The sequence below is a fragment of the Saccopteryx bilineata genome, chromosome 4 (genome assembly GCF_036850765.1).
Source record: "Saccopteryx bilineata isolate mSacBil1 chromosome 4, mSacBil1_pri_phased_curated, whole genome shotgun sequence".
Classification (NCBI taxonomy): Eukaryota; Metazoa; Chordata; class Mammalia; order Chiroptera; family Emballonuridae; genus Saccopteryx; species Saccopteryx bilineata.
The window spans coordinates 28,453,085-28,469,722 of NC_089493.1; the positions used below are offsets into that span (position 1 = coordinate 28,453,085).

The 16,638-nt window shown below is 53.2% G+C and overlaps 1 protein-coding gene across 1 annotated transcript in view; it reads right to left on the bottom strand.

Moving 5' to 3' along the window:
- The window catches only part of PAPLN (papilin, proteoglycan like sulfated glycoprotein), a 51,926-nt gene extending 36,751 nt beyond the window's left edge, over positions 1-15,175 (bottom strand). The window contains exons 1-6 of the mRNA XM_066278471.1: positions 15,101-15,175; positions 13,307-13,366; positions 9,656-9,771; positions 8,681-8,741; positions 8,283-8,385; positions 529-659 (exon numbers count right to left, since the gene is read on the bottom strand). Coding sequence (XP_066134568.1) covers positions 529-659; positions 8,283-8,385; positions 8,681-8,741; positions 9,656-9,771; positions 13,307-13,360 — 465 coding nt within the window. The 5' untranslated portion in view covers positions 13,361-13,366; positions 15,101-15,175. The remainder of the gene's footprint in view (positions 1-528; positions 660-8,282; positions 8,386-8,680; positions 8,742-9,655; positions 9,772-13,306; positions 13,367-15,100) is intronic.
- Between the last annotated feature and the right edge of the window lie 1,463 nt (positions 15,176-16,638).

The following is a 16,638-nucleotide window of genomic DNA, read 5'->3' on the forward strand; positions in this document are numbered from 1 at the left end:
CTCTCCCACAGTTTGGACAGGGCTCCCCAACAGTGGGTTTGGGCAAAACCGTGGGCTGTAAGCCTTGCTCAGAGACAGTGGTTGAGGAGAGCTCCAGGCTAAGACAAAGCAGAGGCAACCCAGGTTGCTGAAACTCCTGGGAACGGGGCACCCTCCGCCAGGGAGTGGCCAGCTGGGGCGGCTGAAGCCTGGAGCTCCTGTGGCCATCTTCAGGCCATCACAGGAGGCACTGCCGGCCCCCCGGACGCTGAGCCACGGGAGAGGGAGGCCGGAGGCGGCCAGAAGTGGTGCTCCTACACCTGCAGCCGGCCAACCCATCCCTGATGGCCTTTTCTAAAGTCAGTTTTAGTTGGGTCTGTCACTTGCCATCTCGAGGGGCTAGAGTCTTCAAAGGGCAAAGGTGAACGGGTCCTAGGGCAGCTGTGATGAAAGGCAGCTTAGAAGCCAGTCTTGAGAAGACATCAAGCTCAGGAGGGCTGCCGACCCGGCCGGCGCAGGGGCTGGGGGCGCAGGGTGGGGGACACTCACCCGGCAGACGCCGTCCACGCAGACGTCCCGCTTGCCAGGCTCACAGGGCGTCCCGTCCACCACGGCCTCCCTGTGCTTGTAGTAGAAGCTCTCGCCCTTGGGGATGCAGGTCAGCTCACACTTGTTTGGGGCTGGGGCAGACAGAAGGGGAGAGCTGAGATGCTCGTGGGGTTCGAGGCTTATCCAAGCCACAGTGGAATGTGGGCAGGCAGGGCATACAAACGGGGGGGGGGTGAAAGCCCTTGCAGCAGCACCCCCACCCCGTCAAGTGGTTCAGAGTCCCACCCCCACCCCAGGGAGAGGGGATGTTCTCCATGAAACTGCTGCATCTTTGGAGCTCAAGTCCAAAGGAAATCCCAGAATGAGGAAAAAACTAGCCCCTCAAAGAGGTCTATCTCAGCATTCTCTATGATAACCCAAGTGTTAACAGTGACTCTTTGTTTCTGAGTTTTTTTTTTGTTTCTGATTTTTTTTTTTTAAAGATTTTATTTACTCATTAAAGAGAGGAGAGAGAGAGAGAGAGAGAGAGAGAGAGAGAGAGAGAGAGAAAGAGAGAGAAGGGGGGAGGAGCTGGAAGCATCAACTCCCATATGTGCCTTGACCAGGCAAGCCCAGGGTTTTGAACCGGTGACCTCAGCATTTCCAGGTCGACGCTTTATCCACTGCGCCACCACAGGTCAGGCCAACAGTGACTCTTTGAGTAAATGATCTATCTATAGAATGTTAACAATGCTGTTAAAAAAAAAAATTATAAAGACTAGGCCCTGGCCGGGTAGCTCAGTTGGTTAAGAGCATCACCTGAATGTGCAGAGATTGTAGGTTTGATCCCTGGTCAGAGCACATACAAGAATCAACCATCTTGACTCCGCTCAAGATGGCAGCGTAGGTACAGAGGGTACTCGCAATCTCCCACAACCACATCAAAATCACAACTAAACTACAGAACCACCATCATTCAGAACTGCCTGTAATCTGGCTGAATGGAAGTCCTACAAGTAGGGAATTACAGAAGAAGCCACCCCATGACTGGCAGGAAAGGCGGAGATGCCGGACGTGCTGGTCCCACACCCACACATACTGGTTTAAAATTGGGAGGGACATCTCAGCTGTGAAGGTTCCTCCCGAGGAGTGAGGGGTCTCAGCCCCACACTAGGCCCCCAGCCCAGGGTTTTGGTGCCCGGGAGAGAAGTCCCCATACTTCCGGCTGTGAAAAGCAGTGGGGACTGAGGTGGAGGGAGCCAGAGGGCTGCAGGGGCCCCGGGCAGCGCCTCCTGGGGGTTTGTGCACAGACTCAGTGGGGCTCGCCCCCTCTGGGCGCCAGCACTGGGCAGCAGCTTGAAAGATGTGCGGGGAGGAACTGGGTTGTTGGGCATCAGGACAAGAGCTGGAGGGTAGCTTTCTGCCAAACAAAAGTGCTGGCAGAGGCCACTGTTCCTTTTCCCCACCCCTCAAACACACACACCCAGAGCCAGCAGGCAAGTGCCTTATCTGAGTTTTCACCAACCTGGCTCACACTGTCTGCCCAGCGAGGTGATTCCCTGAGACCCCGCCCACCCAATTTATGCCCCCACACCCCAAGCTGTTTTCAGTGTTTTTCCACGCAGCCTGTCTTGGCTCATGCTTTGGACTTTCCTAAAATCTCTCAAACAAGCAGCATCTGGCCTCTTCACACCCTACACCTCTTGCTAAGTGGCCCCAGGGCTGGCACTAGTGGCAGCTGGCCTTGGTTCACACAGCTTCCTCTCCTGAGCACCTCCCAGCCCAGCGTAGGTAGCAGCCATCTGCATCTCCTTAGCTTGTGTGGGTGATATCAGCAGTGACTGTCCTTGAAACTCCTGGGAGGCCCCAGAGTCAGTGCACCTGGTGGTCAGCTTTAAACCACACCAGAGAACAACTCTACCATCTCCACAAGTGACACACCCCAGGGGCAGACACGGTGAGCACCAAAGTCCCACTGAAGCAAGTCCTGCTCCACAGAGTCAGCTCCTGAACAGCAGCTCCTCCACTCTTCGCACAGCCAGGCCTTGCAGCGGATCAGCCTGGGGGTCAACTCCTCCCAGTGACGCCAACAACAAATGAGGCTCAACTCCAACAGGACAGTGCAGACATCCCACACAGGGGCGCACCTGGAGCACCCAGCTCGGGTGACGGGGAGGCTGTGCCACTGGGCCCTACCGGACACCTACTACACAAGGCCACGCTGCCAAGTCTGGGAGACACAGAAGCTCTACTTAATACCTAGAAACAAAAACAGGGAAGCAGCCAGAAAGAAGAGACAGAAAAACATGTCCCAAATGAAAGAACAGGAGAAATCTCCAGAGAAAGAACTAAACAAAATGGAGGCAGGCAAACTAACAGATAAAGAGTTCAAAACTATGGCTATAAGGATGCTCAAGGAACTTAGTGAGAACTTCAACAAAGACATACTAAGCATAGAAAAGGACACAGAGCCTGACCAGTGGTGGCGCAGTGGATAGGGTATTGACCTGGAATGCTGAGGTCACCAGTTCAAAACCCCGGGCTTGCCCGGTCAAGGCACACACAACAAACAAACAATGAACAACTAAAGTGAAGCAACTATGAGTTGATAATTCTCATTCTCCCTCATCCTCTCCTTTATGTAAAATCAATAATAAAATCTTTTTAAAAAAAGGACATAGAAACCATAAAAAAGAACCAGCGAGAAATGAAAGATATACCAACTAAAATGAAGAATAATTTACAGGGAATCAACAACAGTAGAGTATATATCAAGCCAAGAATCAAATCAGCGATCTGGAATATAAGAAAGCAGGTCCTGGCCGGTTGGCTCAGCGGTAGAGCGTCGGCCTAGCGTGCAGAGGACCCGGGTTCGATTCCCGGCCAGGGCACACAGGAGAAGCGCCCATTTGTTTCTTCACCCCTCTGCCGCATCTTCCTCTCTGTCTCTCTCTTCCCCTCCCGCAGCCAAGGCTCCATTGGAGCAAATATGGCCCGGGCGCTGGGGATGGCTCTGTGGCCTCCGCCCCAGGCGCTAGAGTGGCTCTGGTCGCAACATGGCGACGCCCAGGATGGGCAGAGCATCGCTCCCTGGTGGGCAGAGCGTCGCCCCATGGTGGGCGTGCCGGGTGGATCCCGGTCGGGCACATACGGGAGTCTGTCTGACGGTCTCTCCCTGTTTCCAGCTTCAGAAATATAAAAAAAAAAAAAAAAAAGAAAGCAAAAAACACCCAATCAGAACAGCAAAAAGAAAAAAGAATCAAAAAAAAATTTGAGGATAGTATAAAGAGCCTCTGGGACACCTTCAGGCATTCCAACATTCACATCATGGGGGTGCAGGAAGGAGAACAGAGAGAGCAAGAAATTGAAAACCTATTTGAAAAAATAATGACAGAAAACTTCCCTAACATGGTGAAGGAAATAGACATACAAGTCCAGAAAGTACAGAGTCCCACACCAAGACACATCATAATTTTTTAAATTTTATTTTACCCATTTTAGAGGGGTAGGGGGAGAGAAAGAGAGAGGAGAGAAAGGGGGAGGAGCAGGAAGCATCAACTCCCATATGTGCCTTAACCAGGCAAGCCCAGGGTTTTGTACTAGCAATCTGTGTTCCAGGTCGAAGCTTTATCCACTGTGCCACCACAGGCCAGGCAAGGCACATCATAATTAAAATGCAAAAGTTAGAGACAAAGAAAGAATATTAAAAGCAGCAAGAGTAAAGCAGTTACTTACAAGGGTGCTCCCATAAGACTGTCAGTTGATTTTTCAACAGAAACTTTGCAGGCCAGAAGGGAGTGGCAAGAAATATTCAAAGTGATGAAAAGTACCTACAACCAAGATTACTCTACCCAGCAAAGCTATCATTTGGAATTGAAGGACATATAATGAGCTTCCCAGATAGAAAAGCTAAAGGACTTCATCACTACCAAACCAGTATTATAGGACACGCTAAAGGGTCTTCTTTAGCCTGACCAACAGTGGCACAAAGGATAGAGCATTGACCAGGAACACTAAGGTCCCAGGTTTGAAACCCCAAGGTTGCCGGCTTGAGCGCAGGCTCATTCTGGCTTGAGTGCAGGCTTGGCAGCTTGAGCATGGGATCATTGAAATGATTCCATGGTTGCTGGCTTGAGCCCAAAGATCACTGGCTTGAGCAAGGGGTCACAGGCTTGGCTTGAGCCCTGTGGTCAAGGCATACAGAAGAAGCAATCAATAAACAACTGAAGTGACACAACTCTGAGTTGATGCTTCTCATCTCACTCCCTTCCTCACTCTCACTCTCTTGCTAAAATAAGGGGGAGTTCTTTAAGAAGAAAAATAAAGATAAAAAATATGAAAAATTGCCTGACCAGGTGGTGGTGCAGTGGATAGAGCATCAGACTGGGATGCAGAGGACCCGGGCTCGAGACCCCAAGGTCGCCAGCTTGAGTGCAGGCTCATCTGGTTTGAGGAAAAGCCCACCAGCTTGAACCCAAGGTCGCTGGCTCCAGCAAGGGGTTACTCAGTCTGCTGAAGGCCCGCGGTCAAGGCACATATGAGAAAGCAATCAATGAACAACTAAGGTGTTGCAACGCACAATGAAAAACTAATGATTGATGCTTCTCATCTCTCCGTTCCTGTCTGTCTGTCCCTGTCTATCCCTCTCTCTCACTCTGTCTCTGTAAAAAAAATAATAATAAATAAATAAAATATGAACAATAAAACAGCAATAAATACTTATCTATCAATAATAGAATTTTAAAAAAACAAAATAAAGGAACAAGCAAAACAGAAAGAGTCTCATAGATACAGAGAACACTTTGACCATTGCCAGCTGGGAGGGGGTTGGGTTGGAAGAAGGGATGATGAGATTAGGAGGTATGGATTGGCTGCTGCAGAAGTCATGGGATGGATGTGGGATGCAGTACAGGGAAACTGGTCAATAATATTCTGGTGGCTGTGTATGGTGTCAGAGGTGTACAAGATTTATCAGGATGGTCACTCAGTAAGTTATATAATGTCCAATCACTGGGTCATACACATGAAACTAGCATAATATTGTATGTCAACTGTAAGTGAAAAATAAAAATTGATTTTAAAAAAGTTAAAATAGGCCTTGGCCTGTTGGTAGAGTGTTGGCCCGGCATGTGGATGTCCCAGGTTAGATTCCTGGTCAGGGCACACAGGAGAAGTGACCATCTGCTTCTCCACCCCTCCCCCATCAATACTACCCCCTGCCCCCAGCAGCCATGGCTAGATTGGTTCAAGTGAGTTGGCCTTGGGCACTTAGGACGGCTCCATGGTCTTTGCCTCAGGCGCTAAAAAAATGGTTCTGGTTGCTGGAGCAATGATCCCAGATGGGTAGAGCATCGCCCCCTAGTGGGCTTGCCAGGTGGATCCTGGTCAGGATGCATGCAGGAGTCTGTCTCTCTGCCTCTCCCCCTCTCATAAAATTAAAATAAAATAAATAAGTTAAAATAAAGAATCAGCTAATTAATGAATGAAACAACAAATCAATGTTTCTTTCTCTCCCTTCTTCTCTCTCTAAAAATCAATAAAATTTTTTTAAAAATCATGAAGACTATACAGTAATATGGGAGGATGCTTATAACAGAATGCAAATAGTACTATGTCATAATTATAGATATATAAAATAGAGAGAAAATAATGTAAAAAAGGCCAGAATGAAATGCTAGCAGGGATCCTAAGAAAGAGGTGGGGTTAAAATTTTTTTTTTTTTTTTTTTTTTTTTTTTTTTTGTATTTTTCTGAAGTGAGAAGCAGGGAGGCAGAGAGACAGAATCCCACATGCGCCTGACCTGGATCCACCCGGCAAGCCCTCAAATGGCTATGCTCTGCCCATCTGGGCCGTTGTTCTATTGCAACCGGAGTCATTCTAGCACCTGAGGCAGAGGCCATGGAGCCCTCCTCAGCGCCCAGGCCAACTTTGCTCCAATGGAGCCTTGACTGTGAGAGGGGAAGAGAGAGACAGAGAGGAAGGAGGGGGAGGGGTGGAGAAGCAGATGGGCGCTTCTCCTGTGTGCCCTGACCAGAAATTGAACCTGGGACTTTCACACACCAGGCCAAAGCCCTACCACTGAGCCAGCCAGCCAGGGCTAATTTTTTCTTTTTTAATTTTTATTTTCCTTTTTTTTTTTTAGAGAGAGAAACATCAACTTACTCTTCCACTTACTTGTGTCACTGACTGTTTCTCATATGTGCCCTGACTGGGGCTCAAACTGGTGACTTCAGGGATTGAGCTAGTGCCCTCAGGATCTAGCCAGTGTTCTCGGGATCAAGCTGGCAACCCTGGGCTCGGGCCAGTGACCTCAGTGCTCCAGGACAATGCTTTATCCACTGCACCACTGGCCAGGGTTCAAATAATTTTTTTTATTGATTCATTTTAGAGAGGAGAGAGAGAGAGAGAGAAAGGGGGGAGGAGCAGGAAGCATCAACTCCCATATATGCCTTGACTAGACAAGTGCAGGTTTCGAACCGGCGACCTCAGAATTCCAGGTCAACGCTTTATCCACTGTGCCACCACAGGTCAGGCCAAATCATTTTTTTTAACTTTTTAAATATTATACTCACATTGTTTAAATGGCCCCAAAATGCTAATAGGATTGAAATCACCTCCACAACAAAGAAGGCATCCCTCAATGACCCTTTTAAACCTTTTCTCTACATTCCAACATTTCCATCATATGGATATATTTAAATTATTTTCAGTATATGCTTACCTCAGAATTCAGGAGGTGCAAAGAATGGCCGTAGTCCCCACTGGTGACACCTCCACTAGCCAAGGCCTCCTCTCCCCCCACCCCAAAGCATATACAGGATATAAGTGTTGAATAACTTGGAATCCAGAGGGCCACAGTTTCCAGAAGTCATTTGCAGTGAGTGGTGAAAACTAATACTCAAAAGAATTATCCTGCCTGACCAGGCGGTGGAGCAGTGGATAGAGTGTCAGACTGGGATGCGGAGGACCCAGGTTCGAGACCCCAAGGTCGCCAGCATGAGCACGGGCTCATCTGGTTTGAGCAAAGCTCACCAGCTTGGACCCAAGGTCGCTGGCTCGAGCAAGGGGTTACTCGGTCTGCTGAAGGCCCGCGGTCAAGGCACATATGAGAAAGCAATCAAAAAACAACTAAGGTATCACAATGAAAAACTGATGATTGATGCTTCTCATCTCTCTCTGTTCCTGCCTGTCTGTCCCTATCTATCCCTCTCTCTGAATCTCTCTCTGTCCCTGTAAAAAATAATAATAATAGTAATTATCCTAAGGTATCTTCTGACTCATTTGTAATGTTTTAATTACATACACATTTTGTGGAGTTGTTGTTTTTAAATGTATTGATCTAAAAATTAACAACCTACATACACCCTCCTCAATGTTCCCCAGAGCCGGCCCTCGGGCTCAGGGATCCTGAGCTCAAGGGCTCCTGCCAAGCTCAGCAGTGCCCGCCCCACCCACCCCGTGCAGCCTGAGGGGTGCTTTGGGGACAAGCCAGAAACAGGACTCAGAGCGGCAGAGGCACAGCCATGGCTTCGTGTGAGAAATGCATTCAGACTGGAAAGCCCTCACGACGGCCGCCGCTGCTGTGCTGCAAAGGCACGCGCTGGGGGAACGCGGGAACCTCTCACACGTAATTGACAAAGCGTCTGTAATACGCAATGAGAAGTGTGAAATGAAAAGTTAATGTGTAAAAGGGATCCCAAAAGAATGGGGACCAGCGCTGGAAAACCCAGAGTGGGGAAGCAGGGATGCCAGGGGAGGCCCCCACCTGCACTCACCCCCATAGTAGGGCAGCCAGTGGTACCTCCGGCCCTGGAACTCGTGGCTGTCGAACTCCGAGCACTGCTCCGCCCGGAAGTCCCGGGCACCATCGGGGCAGCTCTGCAGGGGCGAGGGGGCAAGGCAGGGGGCAGTGAGGCCACCTCTGGGGTCTGCCCACCCACTGGTCCCAGAGAGGTGGAGTCCTGTTCGCCCAAACCCTTGCTGCGGCTTTGGGGAGGTGGATGGCCCCGGGGCTCCCCTCTGTTGGAAATGTCACTTCTGTCATTTGGTGAGGGCAAGAAAGGGACTTCCCATGCAGCCCCGGCTGTGCACTGACTGGTGGGCCCCTGGGACCTGGATGTCAGCTGGGTATGGGGTCTAGGAAACGGGTCCCCCCTTCCCATCTGGGCTTTACCTCAGTGTGGCAAGAGCGGTGGCTGCGAGCGGGGCCCACACAGCTGGAGCCCCCATCTCTCCTGCAGGACAAGAGCACTAGGAAGCCCCAACCCCACAACCCCAAACGCCCCCTGAGGCCCCCACAGGTCATCAGCCTCTGTGGGTCTCCTTGCGGCCCAGAGAGGCAGCAAGTCGATGTGGCGGAAGTGCAGCACACACAGGTCCCCTCAGGGAAGCTCCCCGAGCCCCATGCTTATATTTGGCAGGAGACTCAGAAGCCTAACTGTCCTAGAGTTTGTCTAACTCAGGACCACTCTGCCTCTGAAGACACATTTCCAGAGAAGCCCCAAATTCTGCTCTTAGAGATAAAAGATGTAACATATCCCCACCTGGTTTGGTTATCCTGTCATTTAAGGGGTAAACGAGTACAAGGCACTAAGGATAATCTCTCACCTTTCTCTTTGCACAAGGTTCTGGGAACAGTGACTTAAACCCACTGACAAACAAGGTGGCATCACCCCTTCTTTTGTACCCATCCCTCTATAGGACCTATCAGGGCGCAGGACACATAGGTCTCAAGTCACTTGAAGTGGCAAATATCTATCCTTGACAAAGCCTGAAGGCAGAGAAACTGCACAGTTAGCACTGTTGCAGATGATTAACTCAACAGGAACATCCTGCACCTGCCACGTGCCCACGCTGCATAGGGAGCTATGTCCTGCACCTGCCACGTGCCCACGCTGCATAAGGAGCTACAGACCGGGGGTCGGGGTGACGCAGGCAGGGCCCCAGCTCCTCCAAAGTCGAGTTGATTATGGGAACCAAGTGTAAGTACATGGGAAATGACTTGATTTCAATGACTCTATCCGTGCTATTCCCAGGACACATCCATTGTGTGTGACACAGCGCTGTCCCAGGGTGCCCAGCCCAGGACCCAGCCAACCCCTCGCTCCTGTCCTGCTTTAACAGGCCAGCCCATTCTAGCCTCCCCTACCTCTGAGAGTAGCAGGGACGCTCCCTGAAGCTGATACCCACTCCGCAGGTCCGGCTGCAGGGACTCCAGTCACCCCAGGGACCCCAGTTGTCACTCTGCCGCCTCACCTTGGGAGTCTGGAGAAGAATATAGGCTTAGGGCACTCAGAGGCTCACCCAGCCCCCTGTCTGAAAACAACACCCCCCGCCCGTTCAGGGAGTCTGGGGCTCCCTCTCGTAGGGCCCGCTCTTCGGAACTCAGCACCGCCGCCAGACGTCGGAACACAATTTCCAGCAGCAGCCAGCTTTCACCACAGGAGCTGAGAGCGGGTCTTCACGTCCGGCACAGTAGCCACCAGCAGTAGTTTCCGCTCTTTGCCAGGCACGTTGGGGAAACCACCATGCTGGGGGCAGAGAGCTTCTCTCCTGACAATGGAATCCACCGGCCGTGCAGAGTCCGGTTTGACAATGAACACTGCCTTGCATGGAGGCCCTGGGTCAACAGAGCAGGCTTTCCAGGAGGGAAGAGATCACAGGGCCGGAAGAGCAGGGCAGTTCTCAGGGAGGCAGGGCCCCCCCTGTGCAGGTGATGTCACCCATAAGCAGCACCACGTTTCACCAAGAACTAGAGTGGGAAAGCCATACCAAGCCTCACTGCACCTGCTTCTGCCCTGTGTGGTGACCTTACTTCCAGAAATTTCTGTAGTTCTGGCCTATTAAAATTAGTTCATCTAATCCTAGGAGCGGTACAGGGAGAGTCTGTGGTTTCTTCCTGCCGATCTGTGGCAGAGACTCTCAGGAGTCCCTCAGTGTCTACTTCCCCTTCTCCCATCGTGAGAGAAGCCTGGACTCCTAGCTGGGTCCCAGGCTGCACACAAATGCATTTCCCAGACTCCTGCAGCTAACCGTGGCTAGTCAGTCAGTTCTCACTGGTGAGGTGTAAGTGTTGGGCAGCAGCCCCCAGCAATCTCTTTAAGAGATTCCTTGCATGTGCATTTGTTGTTGTTCTTTTCTCCTGTACTCCTCCCTGTAGGGTGGAAAGCAGATGTGCTCGCTGGAGTTGGAGCAGCCTTCTACACTATGAGGTAATTTAGGAATGGAGGCTTCAGACAGTGAAGCAAAGACAGTAGTACCTGGGCCTAGAGGACTTTGTGAGACCAAACAACCCCGGACTTCTGACCTCTGGGTATTTAAGTGAGAGAGGGATCACGCCTCTCTTGTTAAAGATTGCTGTTTGTGATTCCGTAACAGTAACATAACCTTAATAGACAGTTTCCCACCAGAAAGATCTGACACCCTGCGGCTGGCAATCAGAAGTCCACATGCTACCCACGTTCTCATTTAATCCTCAGAACAACCCGACCTAAGGGCTCACACTCCGCTGAGGTAGAAGGCTACTCGGTGTTTCTAAAGGGAACCACCTGTGGATGCCAGGATTGGGTGGCGGGGACAGGCCTGAGCACAGGGCCTTCCAAGTACCACGCCTTACAAACATCCCCTTGCCTCATCCTCCCAGCACGTGGGAGGAAGGGCCACCAGCAGGCGGGATTGCAGGACCTAGGCTGCCAGACCCCAGAGCCGTGCCCTGTGCACTACTGCAGCCCCCGGAGGGAGGAAAGCACGTTCAGCCACGAGCAGCACAAGCACCTTCAGTTTCCCTCTGACCACGAGCTGCTGGCGTGAAGCCAGAACGAGCTGGTTCAGTCCACCTCACCCTGGCCTGTGCTCACCTGCCTCCTCCTGCAACTCCATCTGGGGCAAGGAGCTTCCTTTCCTGCTGGGCTACTGGGGGCTCTGGGGGCAGCTGCCCAGTGTGCACAGGTGTGAGAGGGTATGAGAAAGATGGCTGTGCCTGTGGGAGGCGGGGCAGGGGGGACTGGAAGTCCATTGCCTCTGGAAGCCTCCCCTGACTGGCTTAGGGTGGGGGGGGACGCGGTGAGGGAGGTATGGTGGCAGAACCACACCTCTGCTTTACTCCTCCTTCATCCTCTACTCGCTGTTCAGGCTGACTCCGGTCAGCACTAGGGATCCCGTGGTGGATCCTGCCCCAGCTAGAACCAGAACCAGGTGCAACTAAGCGGTGAGCCTGGGCCTCCCCCGACCCCGACCCCAATGAAGTGTGTAGGAGAGTTCTCAGCCCGGCAGGCCCAGCCTCACTTGAGCTTGTCCACTGCTGAGGAGGAAGGAGAAGGCTACTCAGCTGTTTCCAAGGGAGGAAGCATGTAATAGGACCCAGAGCACTTTGTGGCCCCTGACTCTTCATCTGCATGGCAACCTGAGTAGGCATTATTACCCCAAAATTAAAGGATGGCCTGGTGATTTACTTTGGGTCACGCAGCTGTTTGTAGGTGTTTCTGAGTTTCGTCCTGAGGTTTCAACACTGGTGCAGTGACCCCTCCACTGAGCTTCGTGCACCCAGGTATCAGGAGGGCAAGGACCTCAGACGTGGTACCGTATTTAAGGAGCAAGGACTATGAGGTGGCAGAGTTGATGGTGGGAACCTGGCAGAGGGTGGAGGGGACATGAGGAAGGAGGGCTCGAGCCCTGACTGGGGCCCGTGCTGGGTCGGTGGGGCTTTAGAAGATGCTGTCTGCCCTAGGGGTGCTCACCCTCCACTCCCATTTCCCCAGAGGCGCCCCCCCCCCCCCGGGCCCGCCACAAGGCAGCCGTTTCAGTCCTCTCTCCTGCCTGCCTTGCAGAGGGCTGGGCAAGGCTGGGCGGGGGGCTTCCCCGCGAAGAGCTCCCCAGGGACAGGACGGGGCTGGCCTTCCAGCCCATCAATGCCAGGAGAAGTTGGCAGGAGCATTCTCCAGGACCACGCCCAGCTCTGCAGACCCTCCCTTCCTGCAAGGTGGGCCCCTCAGTCTAGAAGATTCCCTCAGCTCCTCAGAGCCTAAGTATGTTCTCCAGGGAGCCCTGTCCTTCGGGCTGAAACAGCTGTTCTGATCACCAGCTGGCTGTGTCCACGCTCTAAATCTGTATCAGTGTGGTGGCACCTCGCACCATGTGGCTATCTAAATTAATTAAAATCAAATCCAATAAAAAAAAATTCAGTTCTTCAGCTGCACTCAGCACCGTTCACGTGCTCAACGGCCACGTGAACACAGTGGCTATCTTACCGGAGAGCACAAGACACAAAGCCTTCCCCTGCATCTCCAAGTTCTATGACAGCCCTGCCTCAGATGCTAACCCTCGGGGGAGGGGGCGCACAATGGCTGGCACCCCAAACCCCTGGGCCCAAACAGCTAAGGGGCAGCTGAGTTTAGTCCCACACACACCCGGCAGGTGACTGGTGGAATGGGCCACCTAGCCTCGCACCTTGGCTGGTGCCAGTATTGTCCCTCCTTCCACCTTGGAAGACCACCCCGGAGAGGGGTTCCCAGATTAGGGTGCACCCAGCACCTTCTGAAGGGAGGATGCTGGGAAGTTGCCATTCCTGTAACTGCAAACTGCAGCCCCAGCCAGAGGAGCACCGCTGAGCACCTCCGCCGGCTTCAGGGTCCCACCTGTTTCTGAACGGGCTCGGCCGAAGGGCTCGCCTCCTCCCACCCCTCCTCCTGGACCCTGGCCCTGTCCTACGAAGTTGTCGACACCGCGGGGGGACCGGGCTGCCGCCCGCATCGGTCTCCCCAGCAGGGTCCTGCGGGACCGGACCGGACAGGGCCGCACTCACCGAGGACCCGGGCGCCGGGGCCAGCAGCAGGGGCACGAGCAGGAGCAGCTGCATCTCGGCCTGCGGGAGAGGCCGGGGTTGGAACGGGGCGGGCGGACTAGGCGCCGCCCCACCGGAGCCCCCGCCTCCGACCGCACTTTGGAGGGCGGGGCGCCTGCCTCCCTTCCAATTCCCCACAGGTGACCCGGAGACCCTCCGAGGGACAGGCGGGAGGGAAGGCCGAGACATCGCAGGGCACCGGCCTCGCCACTCACACAAGAGGGGTAGGAAAGGCCCGTCTACAACTGGCTTCTAAAAATTCAAGAGTAACTCCTTTCAGGGTTTCAGAGGGGAAAAAGAGGGCAATTAAAAAATATTTCATTGTTGTTGAAAAACAGGGAGTTCAGAATCTAAGCAATCAGACTCACTGTTTTAACTCAGCAAGAGATTCCTTTTTAAAATGCCATTACTCGAGTTGTTTAAAAACTCGTTCATATTTAATAAAAAAAAACAAAACTCGTTTATATAGGTTTTTTAAAAATCTCAAGACATTTGTTCTCGGTACTGGGGAAGCTCCCACAGCAAGTCCCCCAAGCTGTGTGCGCGCGTGTGCAATGTGGTGTGCGCGTGCACAGAACGCCTGGTAGGGTTTGGTGTGCGCGTGCAGCGTGTCAGGGTGCAGTGTGGTGTGTGTGTGTGCATGTGTATGTGCGTACAAGTCACTGCACTGGAAAATGACATAGGCAATGTGGTTCAGGACAAAACGTTAAACAAGTACTGGCTTGTATGCTTAAATTTTAAAATCTGTAATTCTACCAATGTTCTCTTTATTTTAAGTATAAAATGACTTCAGTTTACAAGGATAAACCTGAGCAAACATAAGCCAGATTCGGAATTCAACCTGGCACCTTTAACGACGCAATGCTGTTAATTTAGCACCAACAATGATTCATTTAGTCATTCTTTTCACAAATTAGAGGTTCCTGGGCCAGGCGGGGGAGAGGCGGGTGGGGACCCCTCCTCCGCCCCCCTGTAGTTACACAGTGTGCGGGAGGGCTGGGGGCGTTACTGGAGAGCGCCGGGTTCTGGGGCTAAGACGGGGATGAGCGGCAGGTGATGCCTATCTGAAGGAGACACTGCCTTTAGGGGCAGGGTGAGCAAAACTAAAGGAGAGAACCAAGAAGTAAAGAACTTTACTTATAATTGCTCCTAGTGACGCCTCCGCGCGGCGGAACACCGGGCTTACGCCTGTGGTCCCCTCGCGTCGCACCCGGGCAAGGTCCCCAGCGGACGCGGGAAGCGACGCCCTCCTCCGTCCGTCCAACACAATCGCGAACGCGCCACCCCACCCGCCCGGGCAGCCCCCAAAGACCGCAAGTTGCTGTTTCCGACGTGCGGCGCGAGACGGCTGGGCAGGTGCTGGCCCGACGGCGGAGCCGGGGCTCCGCAGACCCTGACCCCAGGGCACCGCCGGAGAGGGGCGCGTTCCGTCTCGGGGCCCCGCGCAGGGACCGGCGACCGACGGGGGAAGGTCCCAGAAGGCTAGAGGCGCCGGGGTTGCGTCGGTCCATCCAGCTCCAGCCTTGGCGGCTCCCGGCGACTCCTTCCCGCCAGCGACCCCAACCCCGACCCAACCCCAGCCTCGGCCCCAGGGTGCGCGGTGCGGAGCAGTGGCCCGCTCAGTTCCCATCGCGGCGGACAAAGCCGGGGGCGGGGGTTCACCGTTCTCTCTGAGGGCCAGGCGGGCAAATTCCTGCGGCAGCCCGGGGGTGAGCTGCCCCCCACCTCCGGATGGCTGCCCCTCCGCCTTCCTACCTGTCTCCAGGAACGGCCCGGCCCGCAGGGCTGGCGGCGCCAGTCCCAGCCCAGGAGGTCAGCCTGGCCACGCAGAACGCCTGCGGAGGTTAGACTTTCTCTCCTCCAGGCTGCCTGGCTGACTTCCTCCCCGCCCTATTTCCCCTACCCCGCCCAGATGACACCCACCCCCAAACCCGCCCGGTGGAAGGACATGCCCCCACGGAGAAGCCCCCACGGTGACCTGTGATGCCCAGGGCCTCTGCCCCCTTGGGTCTGAGCCAAGCCTTGGCTTGTCCTCCACTCTGCAAGCACTGGTCATCTCTCCAATCCCATTTCCTCTGTGCCCAAGCCTCCAGTTTGGTGCCATCATGCCCCCTCCACACCCACCTCACATACAACACATCTAGCCCCCGCTTGTCTTTTTCCCCCTGAATTCTACACTTCAGCCACAACCGAGTTTTCCACATACATACTGTTCTTTCCCACCATCCAGGTAGCTTTTCCCACTGCCCAGAATGCCCTCTATCAGGCAAACTCCTACTCTATCAGGCAAACTCCTACTCTTTCCTCAAGACCCGGGATCAAATGTCATTTTCTCTAAACCTCCCCCACACCGCAGGGGGCAGAGTGGTACCCCCACCCCCAGTCTCATCACTTAAGTCTCAGTCCCTGTCTGCTGTAGTCGACCTCGGGTGCATCTCACATGGAAATCTGCATCTCCCTCACTCAGCTATGAAGTCCTTCAGGGTAAAGCTTGCATCACCAGATAGAATCAAGGAAGGGGCTCAATAAGTGTGATAAATTTAATTTCCTTTTCTAGTTGTCCTTTTTCTAAACCAAGGCACTCTGCCGGCCATCCTTTTTTTTTTTTTGGAACGGGAAATTACCCATCCTCAGGAAAACAGCACTGGCCCCTGGGCATGTGGGAGGTGGGAGGTCCCTTTAATAACCTCATCCTCTTCTGCCTTCAGCCCTTTGCCTACCCCAGCCATTAGTCATTTCTCCCCTGGGGCAGAGAAAAATCACCAGTGGGGAGCTCACCCCCTCTTAAGAACCCCAGTTCCTGCAGGTCATCTCCCTGGGCCATCATTGCTCAGACAAAATGCTTACTAAAACGTAGCATTTTAAAACTGACCCATTTCTTACCTATCAATGGGAGAGAGGAGAAGCAGCAGCTGTGTAGCAGGGCCCCTGGGGACTGGTGTGAATTCTTAGGCAAAGATAAACTTTGGCAGGAAAAGGGGAGTGGAATTACCCAAAGCCTCTCTAGAAAGGGAAAATAGTTTCTTCCATTCAAAAAGCCCCACTCCCTGCCCCCATCAGCCAGGAATTTTCTGAGCAAGGTCAGAGGTCCCCGGTAAGTAGGAGGAAGCTGCTTCTCTGCGTGGGGGTGGGCAGTGAGGCATCTTCCTGATCTGTTTTTGTTTTCTTTCTGTGATCCCTTCTTAGACACCCAGGCCCATGACTTCTTCCTCCCCACCCAGCTGCAAAGAAGACCCAGAATTTGGGGAGGCAGAACTCACAGTGTTCAGGCACAGCCTTGGAGCCACCAGCTG